This window comes from Microcebus murinus, chromosome 14 (assembly GCF_040939455.1).
Source record: "Microcebus murinus isolate Inina chromosome 14, M.murinus_Inina_mat1.0, whole genome shotgun sequence".
Taxonomy (NCBI): Eukaryota; Metazoa; Chordata; class Mammalia; order Primates; family Cheirogaleidae; genus Microcebus; species Microcebus murinus.
Window position 1 is genome coordinate 734,672 of NC_134117.1, and position 19,392 is coordinate 754,063.

Below are 19,392 nucleotides of genomic sequence, written 5' to 3' on the forward strand. Positions count from 1 at the left end.
ACCCCAAAGGGCCCCCTCCTGACGCCGGCACCATGGGGTTGGGGCTTCAACAATGAACTCAGGGGGCACACCTCAGTCCACGGCACCGCCCCTGCCCCAGGCACGCAGCAGCCACCCCGCAGCCCGCGGCACAGGAGGCGCCCCTCCCGGCAGCTGGGCACGACCTCCGAGGGCGCTGAGCCAGAGCTCTGCCAAAGAGGGCGCTCCCGGGCCACTCGGAATCCCCGCCTGCTGTGAGGACAGGCTGTGCGCTCCGCGAGGCAGAGACCACTCACGTTCGCACCCCACAGCACGCTTCGGCCACCTGTCCAACGAGTGTCTAAATGCCCTCGAGTAAGCACCCAAGTCAGCTTTGTGGACATTCGCAGAGGGCGCCGTGCACACCAAGGAACTCGCTGTGCACAGGGAGAAGGAACCGCACCTGGGCCTAAGGTGCCACGAGCTTGCGCACGGCCGCGGCACCTCACAGCCGCAGGGAGCTGAGACAAGCGACCCACGACTCCAGCGTGGCGGTGAGGCAGAGCGGCAGAGCTCCCCTGCTGGCCGCGGCGTGACGAGACACCTTGCGTGGCAGCTTCTTAAAACCTTCACTCGAGCCCACCCCACGCCCAACAGCACTCTCCTGGGAATGGACCCACGAGAATGACACACGTGTCCACGGCGGCTTTGTTTGCGGGGCAAGAGCAGAGAGCGGGAGCCAGATGGTGAGGTTCTGTGCCACGTGCTCAGCCACGAGAGGAGTGGGACAGGGACAGCAAGGCGACGTGGAACGACCCCAGAGCACTCGGCTAAAGGAAGCAGTGGAGGACGTCAGCTGCAGGGTCTGAGCACTGGCGCCCGGGACAGGAGAGACAGACGCGTGGTGCCTTGAGGGGTGGGGCAGACGGGGAAGTGGGGGGTCACCGAGAAGGCTCCACCCTGCGGTTCGGGCATCACAACGGAAAAGTGTGCACCGTGCATTTCTCTATGTATAAATTATACCTTAAGTGAAAAAACCTTCAGGGAAAACATGTTGCAGGAAGCAGCCTCCCAGACAGGGCAGGGCCAGCCGGGCAGGCCCTTGGGCTGTCCCACACTCCAACACCCCCACTCCAGGACCCGCCTGCTCCCTGCAAACCCATGCCCACAGAGGCCATATGTCCGAGCCTCCCCTCAGTGCCCGCCAGCCTGAGATCCTGGTGCCTGAAGACTTTCCAGAAGGCTCCCCTTCCAGTCTCACCTGCCCATGCATGGCCCAACAGGCTCTCCCTGAACCGCCGGGGGAGTGACTCTCACTGGAACCCTCCTCTCAGGGTGCTCTGGGGAGATCGAGCCCAGGCAAGTGTGTTCCCTGCCGCCCTCCTCTGGGCCAGGCCCGGAGCTGGGGCTGGGAATGGGGTTAGGAAGTTATGTGGCACATCTGAAAGACACGGTCCGGACAAGAGGATGGGGCTGTGGTTTAAATGTGGTGGCTGTAACACCAGAGGCCATACCAAAGGAGGGCACGAGTGACAGCCGTAGGGAGAAGAGGGCTCTGGCCAGAGAACGGCACTGCCCAAGTGTGAGGCTGGGGGGGGGGGGACGGAGAAAGGGAAAGGGGGCACAGTGTGCTCACACGGGACCTCCCAGAATGTGGGAAGGCCCTGGCTCCTACCCAGGCGCTCTGCAGAGAAGTCTGTAAAGAAACGTGGCAGCCAGGAAGGGCAGACTATGGCGTGGACACGGTGGCAGCAGTGACCTGACAAAAGCCAGATTCCAGAGACTGCAGGTGCTGGCAGGTGGGACATGAGAGGGGAGGCAGAGACACCAGGGCCATGGGCCCTCGTGGGCAGCTGGCAGGGGTATGGACAGAGGACAAGACGCCCAGTCTGGACACCCAGGCCTAGCTGGCAGCTGGAACCAGAATCTGGGCACCTGGAGAAGGGATTTAAGGCCCGAGACTGGGCAAGAAGGGCCCGCGGCGTGAGCCCTAGGTGCCACAAACGTGGGAAGGGGAAAGAGCCTTAGAAGACTGGCGGGGCAGGGTGGGGGGCCGGACGGCCACGCCCATCTCCCCACAACAGGCACAACTGGCACCACGTGGAACATCCAACAGCGACTCGGCCGGTCTCTGCAGGGACTCCGTGTCCTGCAGCACTCAACCCCAAAGACCCCAGGCCACGCAAATGGGACCACACGGCCTGGAGCTTCCTGCAAGGCAGGGTTGCATGTGCTTCATGTTTCTGTGTGAACACATCATGTGAGTTGTGCAAACAGACAGGAGTGGGATTCTGGGATCCTGTGGCAGCCGTGTGGTGGTGAGCTCTGTAAGAAAATGACAAACTTTTCCCAAGTGGCCAGGCCACTCTGCGTGGCCACCAGCAGGGTGTCAGGCTTCCACGGCACTGCGTCGTCATCAGCACTGGGTATTGTTGGGGTTTAACTTCAGCCGATGTAGCGGCTATCTACTAATCACACGCTGACTGCTGTTATTTCAGCACACACTTCCTGAAGGACACACGACGAGCAGCACCTTTCACACGTCACTCGCCATTTGTGTGTCTTCTCTGATGAAGTTTCTATTAAAATCACATGTGTGTAAGTGTGTGTGTGTATGAATGAATGCACAATAACAGGGTCTCGCTCCGTCTCCCAGCCTGCAGTGCAGTGGCATCACCACGGCTCACTGCAACCTCCTGCTTCTGGGCCCAAGCCATCCTCCCGCCTCGGCCTCCCAGAGCGCTAGGATTGCAGGCGTAAACCACTGTGCCCCGCCTTTTTTCATTACTATTTTTGAGAAATCTTTTGCCCACTTCAAAATTGAATTCTTTGCTTTATTATTATTGACTTTTTTTTTTTTTTTTTGAGACAGAGTCTCACTCTGTTGCCCAGGCTAGAGTGAGTGCCATGGCGTCAGCCTAGCTCACAGCAACCTCAATCTCTGGGGCTCAGCGATCCTACTGCCTCAGCCTCCCGAGTAGCTGGGACTACAGGCATGCACCACCATGCCCGGCTAATTTTTTGTATATATATTTTTAGTTGGTCAATTAATTCATTTCTATTTTTGGTAGAGACGGGGTCTTGCTCAGGCTGGTTTCGAACTCCTGACCTTGAGTAATCCGCCCGCCTCAGCCTCCCAAAGTGCTAGGATTACAGGCGTGAGCCACCACGCCCGGCCTATTATTATTGACTTTTAAGAGTTTTCTATATATTCTAGATATAAGTCTTTCATCAGACATGTAATTTACAAATATTTTCCTCTCATCTGGGATGTCTTTTCATGCTTTAACTGTGTCTTACAAAGAGCAGAAATCTTTGCTCAATCTAAGGTTATAAAGATTTTCTCTTAAGTTTCCTTCCAGAACTTTTACAGTTTTAAGTTTTACATTTAGGTCTATGATCCACTTGAGTTAATTTTTGTATACGGTACAAAGTATGGAAGTCATAGACTTTTTCGCACACATATGCCCAACTGTTCCCACACCGTTTGCTGGAAACACTGCACCTTCTCTAAGAACTGACTGCACACCTTTGTCGATCTCAGCCGTCTGTGGCCTGTTTCTCCGTCTCGGCTCTGCTGCACTCGTGTGTCTGTCCTCCCCACGAGGACACTGCCACGGCGGCTGCAGCTCTACCGCAAGTCCTGAAACCCAAGCACGACCCCCAACCTGAGTTGTTTTTTTTAATCTGTCTGGCTATTCTAGTTTGTATGCTTTTCCATATAAATTTTATAGCCATCTTAAAGACTTCTAGCAAAAAGCTGTGCTGAGACTTTGGTTGGAACTGTATTAAATCAGAGTATCGATTAATGCAGAATTAGCGTGTTAACATAATTGTGCCTTCCAATCCATGACCATGATATATATCTCTCTCAAGTTTCTAATACCACCTCTGATTTTGTTCATCAGTGTTTCCATAGCTTTCAGTATACAGATATTGACATATTTTATTAGATTTATACTTAAGTATTTCATTTAAGTACTGTTGTATGAATGTTATTCTTAAGTATTTGATTATTCACAGCTAATATAAAAAAGATGTTTTCATACAAACCTTGCATATTGAAAACTAAATAAATGCTCTTAATAGAAATAGTGAAGTTTTTGTGTATTCCTTAGGATTTTCTAAATGGCTAGTCATGTCTCTGCCAATAGAATAGTTTAATTTCTTCCTTTCAAATCCACGTGATTTTTCCTTCTCTTCTGCTCGCTGCGCTGCCAGGACCTTAGTGCCCTCAGAGCCCTGCCGAAGGGGACAAGAGAGACCAGGCAGCCTGTCCCCCGCCCCCACCCTGCCTTCAGGCGAAGAGGGCCCCACGTCCCACCACTAGGCACCATGTGAGCTGTAGGGCTTTGACATGCTATTTACAGGCTGGGGATGTTCTTTTCTATTCCCAGTTTGCTAAGTTTTTACTAGAAATGGTTACAGATTTTTGTCAAGTGCTTTCTCTGCACCTACTGAGATAATCACGTGGCTTTTCTTCCTCAACTGGCTGGCACGGCGAATTCTATCAACTGATGTTTGAATGTCATTAATAAACCAGCCTTGCAGTCCTTGGTCATTACACAGTAACCTTTATATACACTGCTGTTTAATGCATACGTTTGTGTGCGTCTATATTGCCTTGTATATTTGATTTGCTAAATTTTTAAGAATTTTTGCATTTATTTTCGCAGGGGTTACTGGTGTGTATTTTCCCAATGCTCATGACCACGCCCCCACCACTGCTGCCTGCCCCGGACGTTGGTCCACACCCAACAGAGCGCTGCTGCCTGCCGCGGCAGACACGGCCCAGCTGGCCGTGGCTCCCCTGAGGCCCATCTGCCTCCTGGTCTGACCTAAGGCCACGAAACCATCCCCTCCAGGGATGCAGAGATGGGAGAGAGACTATCCACGGGCAGTGGTGTCCTCACGCCCACTCACGAGTTCATGGAGAAAGCACGCAGGCTCTGCCATGCCACTGCCACAGGACCTATCACTGCAGCCATGGAGGATGGGGCCCGTCACCACCAGGAGGCCCCAGGCCCAGGCCTCAGGCCAGCCACACTAAGCAAGCCATGTTCCCACAGCTGAGGCCAGAGCCCAGCCAGAAGGTGCAGTGCACAGGGCCGGAAGACTAAGCAGCCCTGCTCAAAGCAACAGAGAGCCACTTTGGCCCTCGGTCCAACAGCTCTTTGCCCTGACTCAGTGTCCACGCTATCCCCAACATCCTCCCAGACTCCTGGCCTTCCTGGCTTCAAGCAGGGGGCCTCCCCCAGTCTCAGCCTGCCCACCCCCCTGCTGGACCTGCCCCTCCCCCAAGGACGGGGCCCTGGAGAGAAGGGGCCACCCAGCTGCTTCCCCAGGGGCACGGGCACAGCTGCGAAGGTGTGAGCCCGTCACGCGACGCGGGCGCCATCCCCTTGCCCAGAAGCGCAAAAGGGAGGCCAGGCTCCGGCATCCAGCAGCTACACCTCCCCCACGGCCGCCTCCCCTGGTCTGACATCGGCTGCCGTGAGCCTCCCTCCCAGAGTCCCAGGGGTTTGAGAGGAAACTCAGTGACCCAGAAAAGCCACGTGTAAAAGCCTCACGGAAATCCTTCCGCACAGCAAAGTTTGCCTGTGGGTTCCACGTCAGAAAAGACCACGACAGGCAGCCACGTCCAAGGCTGCTCCTAGGCTCAACACGGAGAGGGCAGGCGGCAAGGACATGTGAAGCTTCTGAAACCAGGCAGTCCTAAACGTGGCCCGCGGCTCCTCACAGACAAGGGACCCACACAGGGCGCCTGTCTTCCCCCTGTGCCAGCCCTAATAAGCCGGAATCCAGCACAGAGAATTCAGAGCAAGTGTATGTCAGAGGGAGGAAGGGAGCTCTCGAGATGTGGGTCCAGGCACAGTGGGGACAGGGTGGTGCCTCCAGCACCCCACAGCCAGGCCCCGTCCACCCAAGCACCCTCCCGCCATCTGCACACAGCCCACCTGGCACCCAGCATGCCTCCTCCTCAGCCTCTGCCCCACCTCGCTAACCTGGCATGTTGCAGGAAGACGCGGTCTCAGCTCAGCTGTGGCGACACAAGACCGCAGACTGGGGCCTGAGCACACGCGTGCACTGCCATGGCTCTGGAGGCCGCAGCCAAGGCCCTGGCGATGCCATGTCTGGGGAGGGCCTGTTCCTCACAGACGGCGCCTCCTCCCTGTGCCCTCGCGTGGTGAAAGGGCCCTTTCTAAGGGCACTGACCACCCTCACGAGCCAACCGCCTCCCAGAGCCCTACCTCCTCCATCGTCACCTTGGCGGGGAGGATGTCACCACGGGAACCTGGGAGGACGGACGCGTTCGGACCACAGAGCCAGGACTGGCTCCTGCCTTTGGGGCCTGGCACCTCCCGACACGGGGAAGACCCCCCAGCCACGAGTCCCCGAGTCTGACACCGTGACAGCAGACACAGCGTAGCCGGGGGCCAGCCAGGCCACCCAGGCGCTCCGGGGCAAGGCCCAAGTTCAGGACCAAACACTCAAAGGCCTCAGAGCCACCTCAGAACTGGCCGTGGAAACACAAACAGTATTTCCTCCCGCCTGCTGCACTTTCTACAGTGACCACGTTTTACAGAAAGGGTTTCAAAAACCACAAAGGTCACGTTCGGCTCTTCTGTTTATAAAAGGAACTTGTTCAAGGCTACTTTAAAAATAAAATAATTGCATAATGGAAACTCTGGGATAAAAAAAACAAACAGGTTAGAGACTCCGCGTCTGTGCAGTTCCTCTGACCCCCAGGCCTGGGCTGCCGGGCACCGCGGCTGTGCGTGTGGGCCCTTGCCCGGGCCGGCCCCGCACTGCCAGAGGCCCACCAGGCCCCGGCCACCCAGCCAGCCCCCAAGCGACCACGTCAGGCTGAAAGGGGGATATGTGCTGAAATCTCACTTTTCCGAACAGTCATCTCTATGTGTCACTGAAATTTCTTCCTTCTGAAGAGGCTTCTGCCAGGAAAACCAAGAAAATTTGGTTTTAAACTAGAAAAAACCGCACACAGCAAATCATCATTCAATTTTTCCCTAAAATTATGTTATTGTCTTTTGTGAAGGCTTAGTGTTCCAGCAAGGACACCAGAGCCGTGCCCGTCCTTCCCTCCGGTTCCGCAGACCCAGCGCGGAGTCTGTGTGGAGGGGCGGGCTCGGGAAGGCAGGACCGCGGGGGGCTGGGCTTCTCCGGGCCGCACTGCGCAGGAGGAGACCCGCCTGGCTCAGGAGGCGTTTCCAGGACCGCGGGCTAATCCTGCCATCAACGTCACAAGTAAGAGGGGAAAAAGGAAAAACAGAAAAAAACAAACAGTCGGAAACGTATATACGCTGAGCTGGCCCTGCACCTGCGGAGCGAGCCCCCCACCTGGGGTCTCCTTCCCCTCCCAGCGACTGCCACCCCCAGCGCCTCTGCCTGAAGACAGCCCCCCACCCCAGGAACAGGACCCAGCGAGGGAGTGCGCGGGAATCCCCCACACCCCACGGGACGCTGACCAGGACCTCACAGATGCCCGTGAGAAACCCCAAACGCCACCACGCCTGCCTCACCCACCAGGGCCCCCGCTGTAGCTTCACCCTGCAGCTGTTCATGCCAAAATACTCGTCGCAAAGCCCAGGAGGCCCAGAGACCGGGATCTGCGCTCCTAGCACAGCCCAGCGCCTCCACGCCGAGGGCACTGCCAATGTCGGGCAGAGACAGCCGGGCCCAAGCAGCTGTCCCGGGACAGCCTAACCCTGGAGGGGCACCAGCCCAGCCCAGAGAACAGCCTCCACTGCAGTGGGCCTGGCACACATCTGGCGGGCCCAGGGGGCTGCAGGTCATCCCTAAAGCCCTCGAAATCCAGATTCTGCCTGGGGTGGGACAGAAAATACGAGGGAAAGAGCTCAAATCACCCCAGGGATGAAGGTCCAGCCCTGCCCACCACCCCGAGCCTCCTCTGACGGGGCCTCCCCTCTGCCCGCTCACTGTCTAAGACCCTACTATCAGCTGCTCCCCATGCCTACCCCCGATGACCCTCCCCCTCCAGATCCTCTCCTGACTGGATCCCAACTTCTCCTGCAGGGATGTGCCTCTTGTTCCCATCCCAGAACAAAGCGCAACCTCAGTAAGGGGAGTTCCATCAAGGCAAGTCAGTGAGAGAGAGACACCACTTACAGACCCCCAGGTAGACACCCCTGTGGTGAGTACAGAGCAGGAGGGACCCAGGGGGCCTCTGCGCCAGGTGGGACATGCACAGCTCAGCCCTGCAGCCAGAACACGTGGCCACCCCCATGATGCCTGCACAGCCTGCAGCCCCAAGAAGCACCTGGTCTCCACAGCCCACCTGCAGCCTCCACAAGCTGGCCGGGGGCACAGGCACACCTGGTGGGCCTCTGGGTCCACTGTCACCTGTCTGTGCTCAGGCCACACGGGCCCAGAACCAGTGAATGGCGCAGGCCACCCAGGACACAGGCCGCCAGGCGTGGACCCACCACGTTGCCACCCTGTCCCTCACGTCTTGGGCCTCAAGAAAGGGAGGCCCGAGGCCACCCCCATATCTGCCACCACCTCCTGTTCCATCACACACAGAGCCGCAGGAGCAGGGGACAGAGGACAGGGGACTCCCGCACCACCCCGGCACGCACTGCGGGGCCAGCCTGCCCTCTAGGGAGCGGAGAGGAGACCCCGGGACCCACGGCAAGAGCTCGGGCTCCACCTGGGGTGCAGAGCCGCCTGTCCGCAGGGGCTGCTGCCGAGACCCGGTGTCTGTTGGGGCTGCGGCGCACGCCCAGGAATTGCGGGGCAGGCCCGGGGCACTGCAGTGCCTCCTGAGACAGTGCTCCTCCAGGCCGGCACCCAGTTTCACTGGGATCACGTCAGAATATGACAGGGATGGAATGAACCAGGAAAAGGCAGCAGTTTTCAGAAAAGCCAAATGGAAAATACGAAAATACAAGGGCAGACTCTCATTTCAGCTCTGAACATGGTCACGTCGTGCTCCTGGTCTGCCACACACACGAGGAGTGAAAACCAGCCCTGGAGTGGGAGCTGAACTGCGGGCAGGAAGGAGTGTTCTGCCTGGACACGGGCCCCCCGACGGGCACACACAGGAGACCCTGCCCGCAGGGCACACCGCCAATGCGCCCCCGAGATGCGGGCGGCTGCAGGGCCGCCATGTGCAGTAAGCGCCCTGGGGGGGTTGCCGGGGTGCGCAGGGGCAGCTTCGATTCCTTGGGGCCTCTTCTCCAGCTGAGCACTGAGCAGAAGGTGGTCAGTACACTGTAATCAGTCCTCTAATGAATTCATTATATCTACCCCTTTGATTTATAAATATTTCATGCCTTAAAAGGGAAGTTTCTCTCATCTGCACATCTGACCAAGCACTACCAAGAGGGCCATCCAGTCCCTTTAGAATAAACGCACATCTCTTACCTGGTGTGCAGCACACACACCCCAGGCTCACACTCACGCGCCTCCCTCTGGAGTGGCCTGGACGCAGGCAGGCAGGGCACAGACCCCCAGCCCTGCCCTGGCCCCACACCTCACCCGCCACCCGCGTCTGCCTGCCCCTCCACCCAGCAGCCCCACCAAGTGAGACATGCAGCTGCCGGGAAGCCCCAGAGCGCAGCAGCCACCTAGCGCCGCAGGGCCCTGGGCCCCAACTCTGCCTCGCCCAGAGCTCCTCTGCCCACCAGCCAAGGAAACTGGAAAACACAAACAGCCCTCAGGCCCCAGTTCAGCCCTGCCCAAGGACAAACACATGGGCACCTATGTCCATCCACGAGACACCCCGCCCCACACCAGCCTCCTCGCCAGACCCCAGCCATGCTGGATGCCACCACACCGCGCTCCTCACCCGCCAGGTCTCCCCCAGCGTGCCCCATCAGAGTGTCTCTCACACCCCACCTGGGCCCCACCAGGCCCAGCCACAGGACCGGGGGCTCCCTGCCTGTTGAGAATGCTCACCACGGAAGACAAGGACATCCCAGCGTCTGAGCAGAACACGCCACAGCGCCGCACTGGACGAACACCTGCTCAGCACTAGACTGAGGGGCCTGCCCTCAACCCGACAGCTCTGGCCTGAAAGCTTCCCAACCGTCCCTTCCTCCCCAGCCCCAGCACCACCTTCCACCCAGGCCCACCGGGCCCTGGAGTGGCTCCTGGCTGGGCAACGGGCGGCCCTCACTCCACCCTACAGGACCCTCCTGAAAGCCACTTCCAACCTCGCCACCAGCCACTGATGACGTCTGCCCAGGACAACACGTGGACCGGAGCAAGAGACCCGGGCCCGAGGGGGCAGGGTATGCAGGGACCTCCGAGGAGGACCTGGCCCCCGCTGGCCACGTGAGTGGTGGCCTGAGTGCAAAGCAGAAACACGGAGCCAAGACATGCCTGGCAACAGCACACGCCTGCATCCCAAAGACATATGCGACCCTAGGCAGAATCCCCCACTTGAAAGGAAATATCTATCATGGGAGAGATGAATAATCTAAGAGAGCATGCTCGGAGCAGTTCTTACCTGGTAAAATTCCCGAAGCCAATTCTTCTGTAGGTTTTCGGGCTGTAATTAAGAAGAAAAGAGAAAAAACAGTCAAACCACGGACATAGCCCCAAACAGCTACGAGCAGAAGCCTCTGAGAAGAACAGAGGCTGGCCTCACAGAGGGGGTTGCACGGGGACCCTGCTCTATGTCAGGGCCCCCAATCCTCATGCGTGAACCCCAACCTGCAGCGGGGACCATGTTCCACAGACTGTCCTGGGACATGAAGCTCGGGGCAAACCTCACCTGGTAAATGCAGGCACACACGCACCCTGCATGCCCCTGACCTACAGCCCGCCCACCCTACCCCATGGTGGGCATGAAGAGGGGGCAGCACTTGTCTGCTCCGAGCCTCTGGATGCTCCCAGAAAGAGACAGCACGGAACATAATTAGCTTCCGCAAGCAAACCACCGCCACGTTTTTGCACATACATCTGCCTGGGCCAAAGCCACTTCACAGGAAATCGGACCTAGGGTGCTTCATGGCACATAAAATGTTCACAGCCACACAACAGAGGCGTTTTTGTTTGGGGCAAAAAGGAGAATGGCAGGGAGGGGCTTTCGCAGGGTAGTCTCAATGGCCAGCATCTTCAAGAAGCATTTGGTAGAGTCATCAACAGAAACTCCCAGGCTACACACATACCCGCATGCTCACACATATGCTCACATGCACACACACACATGCCCATACACATATGCTCACTCAATGCCCCACACACATGCACACATGCATGCATACATAAGCTCACACATACACATAAGCACACAAGCATGCTCTCACACATGCCCCCACACATGCATGCTCACGCATAAGCTCACGTCCACACATACCCACACATGTCCACACACATGCTCACACTCAATGCCCCCACACACACATGCTCACATGTGCTCACATGCACATATGCATGCCCACACATATGCTCATATGCACACGTGCATGTCACACACTTCCCCCCCACATACATTCCCACACATGCCCCCAATACATGCTCACACCCACACACATGCACAAGCCCCAGGAAACTCCTGGGCAGGACCCAAGGAGCCAAGTCCAGGTCTTGGAAATCTTCGGCTTGAGGAGAGACCAACTGGGTCACAGCCTCCCGATGGCTCCGGGGGCCCCAGGCCGCCCGGCTCGCCCTCAGCTCTGTGCCAGCTGCAGCACAGGGTGGCGCAGCCCAATCAATCCTGGGAATGGAGAGACGACCGTGCCCGAGATAGGCGCTGAGAGCAAACGCTCAGCCGGTGTGCACACGAGTGTACACTAAGAAGTGCCCAGGTTGAACGAGGCCACCACAGGGCATGGGGTCACTGTCTCACAGGTAGAGTTTCAATTTTGCAAGATGTCAAAATTCTAGAGATTCACTGAACAACAACATGAATTTACTTAGCACTACTAAATGGCACACTTAAAAATGGTTAGGACGGTAAATTTAACGTTCTCTGTTTTTTCTAGCACAATTAAGAAAAATAATAAACGATGTTCTCCTCCACCAATGGGGTGAAAGGCCAGTCGGCCCTGCTCTCAACCCCCATCCAAGCCGGGCTCACTGTGGGCTCCAAGCAAAGGGGCCCGGGCAGATCACTCACAGCTGGTCCCAGTGTGCCCCACACCTGAGCCACAACAGCACCCCAAGCCTGCTCATGCCTCTGGACAAAACCCGGTGGAGGAACAAGAGCCATACAGACCCTGGAAGCAGAGCACCACAACACCTGAACCCAGCCGCCACCCGGCCCAGACGGTGCAGCCCCACTGGGCACGCTCAGGAGGGCGCACCCCGCACCCCGAAGAGCAGCGGCAGCGGAGAGCGTCACAGAGACAAGCTCAGAGCTGGCAAAAGGTTTGGGCAGAGTGGCCAGCACACCCAGGAACAGAGGCTCGGTGTCATCAGCCATCGCGGAGGTGCAAACCACAGCCACAGCAGGTAACAGTGCGGGCAGGGTGGGGAAATGGGAGCTGCCGCCCTGCTGCGGGAGCTAACCGGTGCGCCGGCTGCAGAGAACAGCCTGGCAGTCTCTTAAAATGCTGAGCCTGGAGTTGCCTTGACCTGGCAGCTCCCCACCCAGGTGTGCGCCCATGGGAAGATACACGTCCACACAGAAACTGGCTCCCAAGTGGTCACAACGGCCACAGACTGACAAGCAGATAAACACGGCGTGGCATAGCCATGCAGCCCTGGGACCTGGCTGCTCCTTTGGGCTCAGGTGGCCCGTGCTCCCGCCACGGGAACCCCGTGTCCCTGCCCCAACAGGGACCTCAGGGACCCGTGGTCTGACCTAAGCATGCAGATACCCAGGAAAGGCCAACCTCAATCCAAGTGCAAGGGCCGCAGACGCCCAGCGGGCAGGAGCCGAGTGGCCAGGGATGTGCCCGCCCGCCCTCTGAGCCCGCCCCGCGTGTCTGTGGGTGCGAGGGGCAGCGTAGCATGCAGTGACCTCCCAAGCAAGAGCTTGGTGTCTGGCCCTGGCCCTGGCCACAAAGGAGGCCAAGTTCAGCTGCAGGCGCCACTGCAGGAAGGGCAGCTCCCACCACCTCTCGCGGGAGCCGCAAACTCAGGTCCCCGGGGCTGTCAGGGACACGGGCCTTTTCACTTCCCAGCCCCAGCCAAAAGCCTCTGAACGGAATCCTCCCTCCGCACACCCTGCAGCGACGGAAAGTGGGGCTGACTTATGAAACCACTGCTGCTGCTCCGGCCCTTTCACCTGTTCCCGATCCTCTGCGACCTCCAGGTCCTCCACCGCCCGGGGGCAGTGCGCAGGGCCGACAACAGGACTCCCAGGTTGAGGACAACACGCGCGCCCCGTCTTCCTAGAGTCCCGGCTGCGGCTGCCCTCAGAGACACGACTCCCCACGGTGAGCTGAGTGGGCTCCGTCCCGTGGCCCCCGCAGCCCCACCGGCTCTCCGGCCGAGCTCACCAGGCCGGCTGCAGGACAAGACCGCGCAGACCAGGCGTGGAGGAGCTGGAGAGCGAGTCGGGGCTCGCGGTTCTCTCCTGCTGGAGCACACGCAGGATGCCGGCCGCCAGTGCCACGCCCCACGAGGCGACCCAAGGAACCCTCGCGGATCGCAGAGCATCCTCCTGCGTGCACACTTCCCGCCTCTGCCTTGTGACCCAGCGCCCCGGACGCCTCCGTGTCCCCGGGGCCCTCCTGCCATCCCCCCGCAGTCCTCCCTCCCCAGGGCATGCGCAGGCCTCGCCCTCCCTGCCTGGGCTCCGCCGGCCTCACCGCGCCCTGCTCGCCACAGACGCTCTGAGCTGCACCCGGAGGACAGCGCCGCCACGCCCGCCAGACGCCAGGACCACTGCCGGCCACGCGCACCCCGCGGCCCCTCCGTGGGGCTCCCACAGCCCTCCCCGGGAGCCCTCCCTCCTCCCCTCACTCATGCTCACTCCCACACTCCCACTCACACTCACTGCCACTCACACACTCACTCCCACACTCACACTCACTCCCACATTCACACTCACACTCATTCCTACACTCCCACACTCACTCCCACACTCACACTCCCACACGCCCACTCACACTCATTCCCACTCCCACACTCACACTCTCACACTCATTCCCACACTCACACTCACTCCCACACTCACACTCACTCCCACACTCACATTCCCACACTCACACTCACTCCCACACTCACACTCACTCCCACTCCCACTCACTCCCACTCCCACACTCACTCTCACAATCTCACCCCCACACTCATGCTCTCACACTCCTACACTCACTCTCACACTCCCACACTCACATGTTCACAGTCACTCTTCCAAACACACACTCACAATCTCACTCCCTCACTCTCGTTCTCACACGTTCCCACTCCCACGCTCACTCCCACTCACTCTCCCACACTCACTCCCACATCACACACACTCTTGCTCTCACACTCACACTCACTCACAATCTCACCCCCACACTCTCGCTCACACTCACACATTCCCACTCCCACTCACTCCCACACTCTCCCACACTCATTCCCACTCTCACTCCCACTCACACTCACTCCCACACTCACTCTCACTCACACTCTTACACTCTCACACTCTCACTCACACTCTTACTCCCACACTCTCACTCTCACACAGTCCCTTCACACCCTCTCTCGCACCCTCTCATGCAGACCTGCCCCCTTGCGGGCCCTCCCATCTCAGCCAAGGGCCCATCCTGCCCCTCCACCCCGACCCCTGTGGCTCCAGCTCTGCCCTCACCACTGTCTGGCATCCCTGCACTGCAGCCCGGCACACCCCAGAAATCACGTGGGTGCTCCCTCCAGAGCCCTCCCAGCTCTCTCCAGTAAAAGCCAGGGGCGGAGCTCCCGTCTCTGCCCTCTCCGCCCCTGCTTTGCTCTGGGCCACAGACCTTCCACCCCCGGCCTCAGGGCCTTTGCACTGAACTGCACACTTAGCAATGGTTGGGACGGTGGGTCTTACGTCATATGTATTTTACCACATTAAAAAGGGGAGAGATCTCCCCTGGCAGCGCCGCTAGGGCAACAGCAATGTGAGCCGTAGCTCAGCAGGTCTGTGGAACTGTTTTAGACGAATTACTGCATTTTATTCATTTTATAAAAAAGGAAACTAAAATGGAAGTTTTGTGCCCAACAATAAGAAGGGGAGGTCCCATAAGCAGAACCCCGTTGACAGAAAATCCCAGGCCTGCCTGACAAAGCCCAGGGCCCCTCCCCGTCCCACAACCCCACACCACACACCGAGAGGACAAAACGCTGACGACAGAACAGGAATGGGGAGAGGTTCTGCAATGCATGCCTAGAAATGCTAATACACTTTTAAAAATACTCTGCATGTGAGAATATCCCCACCCAATATACATCCTATGTTTTAGCTTCCTGGTGCGTCCCTCAAGATGTGTGGGAAACACGCCATTTCTTGACATTCACAACTCAGCCCACAATCCGACATGCCAACATTTGCCTCAAATTTCATCCCACTGAACGTAAGGACTGTGACAACAACCTACAACACCCTTGATGAGGTAAGTCTGGGCCCAAAACCTCCTCCTCCTGGAGGAAAGGGCAGACGCCCGGCCCTGCTGTGCACGAGCCCACAGACCACGTCCAGCGCCCCAGCGCGCCTCCCGGGACGTGCCGAGGGACACGGGACACGGGAAAGGCAGCAGTAGGACGAGAGAAGCACGGAAAAGCCTCCGTCGCTGCCGTCTCAAATTTCTAGAAAATAACCCTCAAACATCAAAGCACAAGGAAGTGCACATACATACACACACATACACACACGCGCATGTGCATGTGCATGCTCGTGCACACACTTAGGAGCACTCTTCTGCCAAAATCAAAGACAAAGTAAGTTTTTCAAATGTACACAGCCCAGAAGCTTCTATAAAATTAGACCCTTCCTACCACGGCACCCTTCAATTGAGGGCCGCTGACCCTGCCCAAACTGGTCTCACGGGGCCACACCACCACGCCAAGGCCACGTCTGTCCTGGCAGGTGCAAGCAAGGGAGACGGATCTTTCCCAGGAGCGGCTCCAGCGAGGCCTTCTCGGAGGCACAGCCCATGTTTGGTTAATGCAGTTATTTTTAAAGCCACTAAAGCAAGAATGAAAGATAAACACACAAACTAGGTCTTAAAGAAACACTCTCAGGGCAGCCCACAGGCTGGCCCCAGCTCTGCCATGTTCAGCCACCACGCTGGGGAAATCATGCACTTTCCTCTTCTCTTAAACACCCTGAAATTCTTCTCATGATCTTGCAGAAATAACACAAAAACTATCAAAGGGTAGCTGAGAAATGCTGAAAATACTCATTCCTTTCAAATGTGGAATTCTATTTCAGGGAGTCAAGCCTAAAAAAAGTAATTCTAAATAAAAAAAATGTTCTGCACACTAAGAAGTTCATATAATTTGTGAGAATTAGAACACTCCAGGAGAGCACCACAGAAGGCTCGTCGACAGAGACCGAGACGCAGGGCGAGCCTGGAGGACGGAGAGACGAGGGAGGCTCCAGGACGGGGACTGCGGGCGGCGGGAGCGCCGGGACACAGCCCAGGGACGGTGGCAAGCGCACCTGCACATGCTAACACGACAGACATTGGGTGTAGCACCACGGTAAAAAAGACATGATGAGCACACGCTAGCACGGGAAAGTTTATACCTGGAAAGAAATGGAGGGACACAAAATAAATCGTGCCCCACCTGAGCGCCAGCAGCGGCAGCCACAGGGCGTCGGCAGAGCAGAGCAGACCGGGACGCCTCCCGCAACCCGACCAGGCGCGGGCTGACCGCCAGGGTCCGCGGGACCCCACCAAGGGCCAGACGGTGCCGGGGAGAGCCCACGCCGCAGGAGCTCCCTCAGTGAGCCGCGCTGAGCCCTCTGGGCGGGTTCTTAGCAAGACAGGAGACAAGACTGAGGGGAAAACACCAAAACTGTGGAGTGGCTGTAGTGGAGGCAATGGCATTTATTTCCCTTTTATTTTCTTCAGTTTTAATCTGCTGATAATTACCATGCATTAGCTACATATGTCTTTAACTCCAAAATTTGAAGGCTTGAGGAAGAGGAAAACAAGGAAACCAGTCAACGCTTTGGCTGGCGTCACAAATACCTGCTCGCCACCGTCGGCAACACAGAAAGGCAAGCGGCGTGGGGAGACACGCAGCTGCCACGGAAGCTCCCGCCGCCTGCCCCACTAGGGAAAGCTGCTTTGAACACGGCAGAAAAGACCAACAACTCCAACACACGCACCACACACGTGCAGGCAAGAAGTGCACACACACACAGAAGTGTGCACACGGAACACATACAACACACATGCATGGACACACACAGTACACAAATACAAACATGGGTGTGCAAACCCAACACACACACCACACATGCAAAGGTGCACACACACCCCATACACACACACCACACATGCAAAAGTGCACACACACCCGCCACACATGCAACGATGAACACACACACCCCATACACACACACCCCACACATGCAAAGGTGCACACACACACACACCCCACACATGCAAAGGTACACACACACACACACCCCACACATGCAAAGGTGCACACCCCCACACACACCACACATGCAAAGGTGCACACACAGCCCACACACACACCACACATGCAAAGATGCACACACAGCCCACACACACACCATACCTGCAAAGGTGCACACACAACCCCCACACACACCACACATGCAAAGGTACACACACAGCCCACACATGCAAAGGTGCACACACACACCATACACACACACCACACATGCAAAGGTGCACACACCTCCACACACACACCATACCTGCAAAGGTGCACACCCCACACCCCCCACACACACATGCAAAGGTGCACACACGCGCCACACACACCCCACCCCACACATGCAAAGGTGCACACCACACACACACACACCCCACATGCAAAGGTGAACACACACACACACAAACCACACACACCCCACACCACACATGCAAAGGTGCACACTCCACACCTATACACAGGTGGGCACAGGTGCGGCTGTGGCTGCTGGACTGGCCAGTGCAGACAGCAGAGCATTGCCACCAGCACGGGCTCTTTGGCTCTGGGCCGGCACCACCCAGTAGAACTGCAGAGATGGAAACATTCTAGAAGTGCACTAGCCCGATGTGCACACGAAGTACAGCCAGTATGACTAAATAACTGAATTTATTTTATGTGATTTTAATTAATGCAATTTCACATGTGGTTAGTGGCTACATTATTAGACAGCACAGCTCCAGCTTACAGGAAAAGAAGGAAAACTTTAAGTTCTCATTATGAAATAAATTCGACACGCAGACATGACAAAAACAACACACGAAAAAGGGAAACTTCACACTGAGCTCGCTGACAACTGTCAGTGCCAATCCCCAGCAGCAGTTAAAGCCCACACGTCACACCAAGTGGACACCTCATTAGTGCCTGGATGACTCAGTATTAGAAAAGCCGCTAATATAACTGACCATACTAACACATTTTTAAAAATCAAATGATTATCTTTATAAGGTTCACCGAAAAGTTAACTGAAGATTTCTAGTTACAGATACAACATATAAAGAAGTTTGAAATTTTCCGAAATTAATGAGAGACACCAAGCCACAGATCCACAAAGCTGAGAGAACACTAAGCAGGATAAATACCAAAAAAATCTGCACCTCGACCTATCATTTTCCAACTGTAGAAAATCGCAAAGAGAAAAAAAATCTTGCAAGAAGAAAAATACCCCTTCGCTATAAAGGGACAAGGACAGAGATTACACCGAACTTCTCAACAAAAACCATGTAAGTAAGAGAGTGGAGTGAAGTATTTCCAGTGGTGAAAGAAGAAAAACCCCACCAATCTGGAATGATGTGTGCAGCAAAGTATCCTTCAAAAGTGAAAGAGAAATAAAGACTTTCTCAGATAAATAAACAGACCTGCCGTGCAAATAATGTTTAAAAAGTTCTTCAGGGAGAAGAAAAATGATACAAGCCAAAATTCTGGGTTTACATAAGGAAAGGAATACTGGTTGAGAAAAAATAAATGAAGGTTAATTTTTAAAAAGTTAAAAAAGGCCAGGCTCGGTGGCTCACGCCTATAACCCCAGCACTCTGGGAGGCCAAGGAGGGAGGATCACTTGAGCTCAGGAGTTGGAGATCAGTCTAAGCAAGAGCAAGACCCCATCTCTAGTAAAAATAGAAAGAAATTAGCCAGGTAACTAAAAATAGAAAAAATTAGCCAGGCACGGTGGCGCCTGTAGTCTCAGCTACTTGGGAGGCTGAAGCAGGAGGATCGCTAGAGCCCAGGAGTTTGAGGTTGCTGTGATCTAGGATGATGCCAGAGCACTCTAGCCCAGGCAACAGAGCGAGACTCTGTCTCAAAAAAAAAAAAAAACCAGGAACTGTCAGGTACTCCTTACAGTGGGCAGGACTCTAACAG

General features: G+C 56.4%; 1 protein-coding gene across 2 annotated transcripts in view; it reads right to left on the reverse strand.

Moving 5' to 3' along the window:
• INPP5A (inositol polyphosphate-5-phosphatase A) overlaps positions 1-19,392 on the reverse strand; it is a 180,996-nt gene that overhangs the window by 120,378 nt on the left and 41,226 nt on the right. The window contains exon 2 of one of the 2 annotated variants that reach the window (XM_020280788.2): positions 10,451-10,492. The exons of the other annotated variant lie outside the window; for it this stretch is intronic. Within the exon in view, the coding sequence (XP_020136377.2) occupies positions 10,451-10,492 (42 nt within the window). The remainder of the gene's footprint in view (positions 1-10,450; positions 10,493-19,392) is intronic. 2 annotated transcript variants of the gene reach the window in all.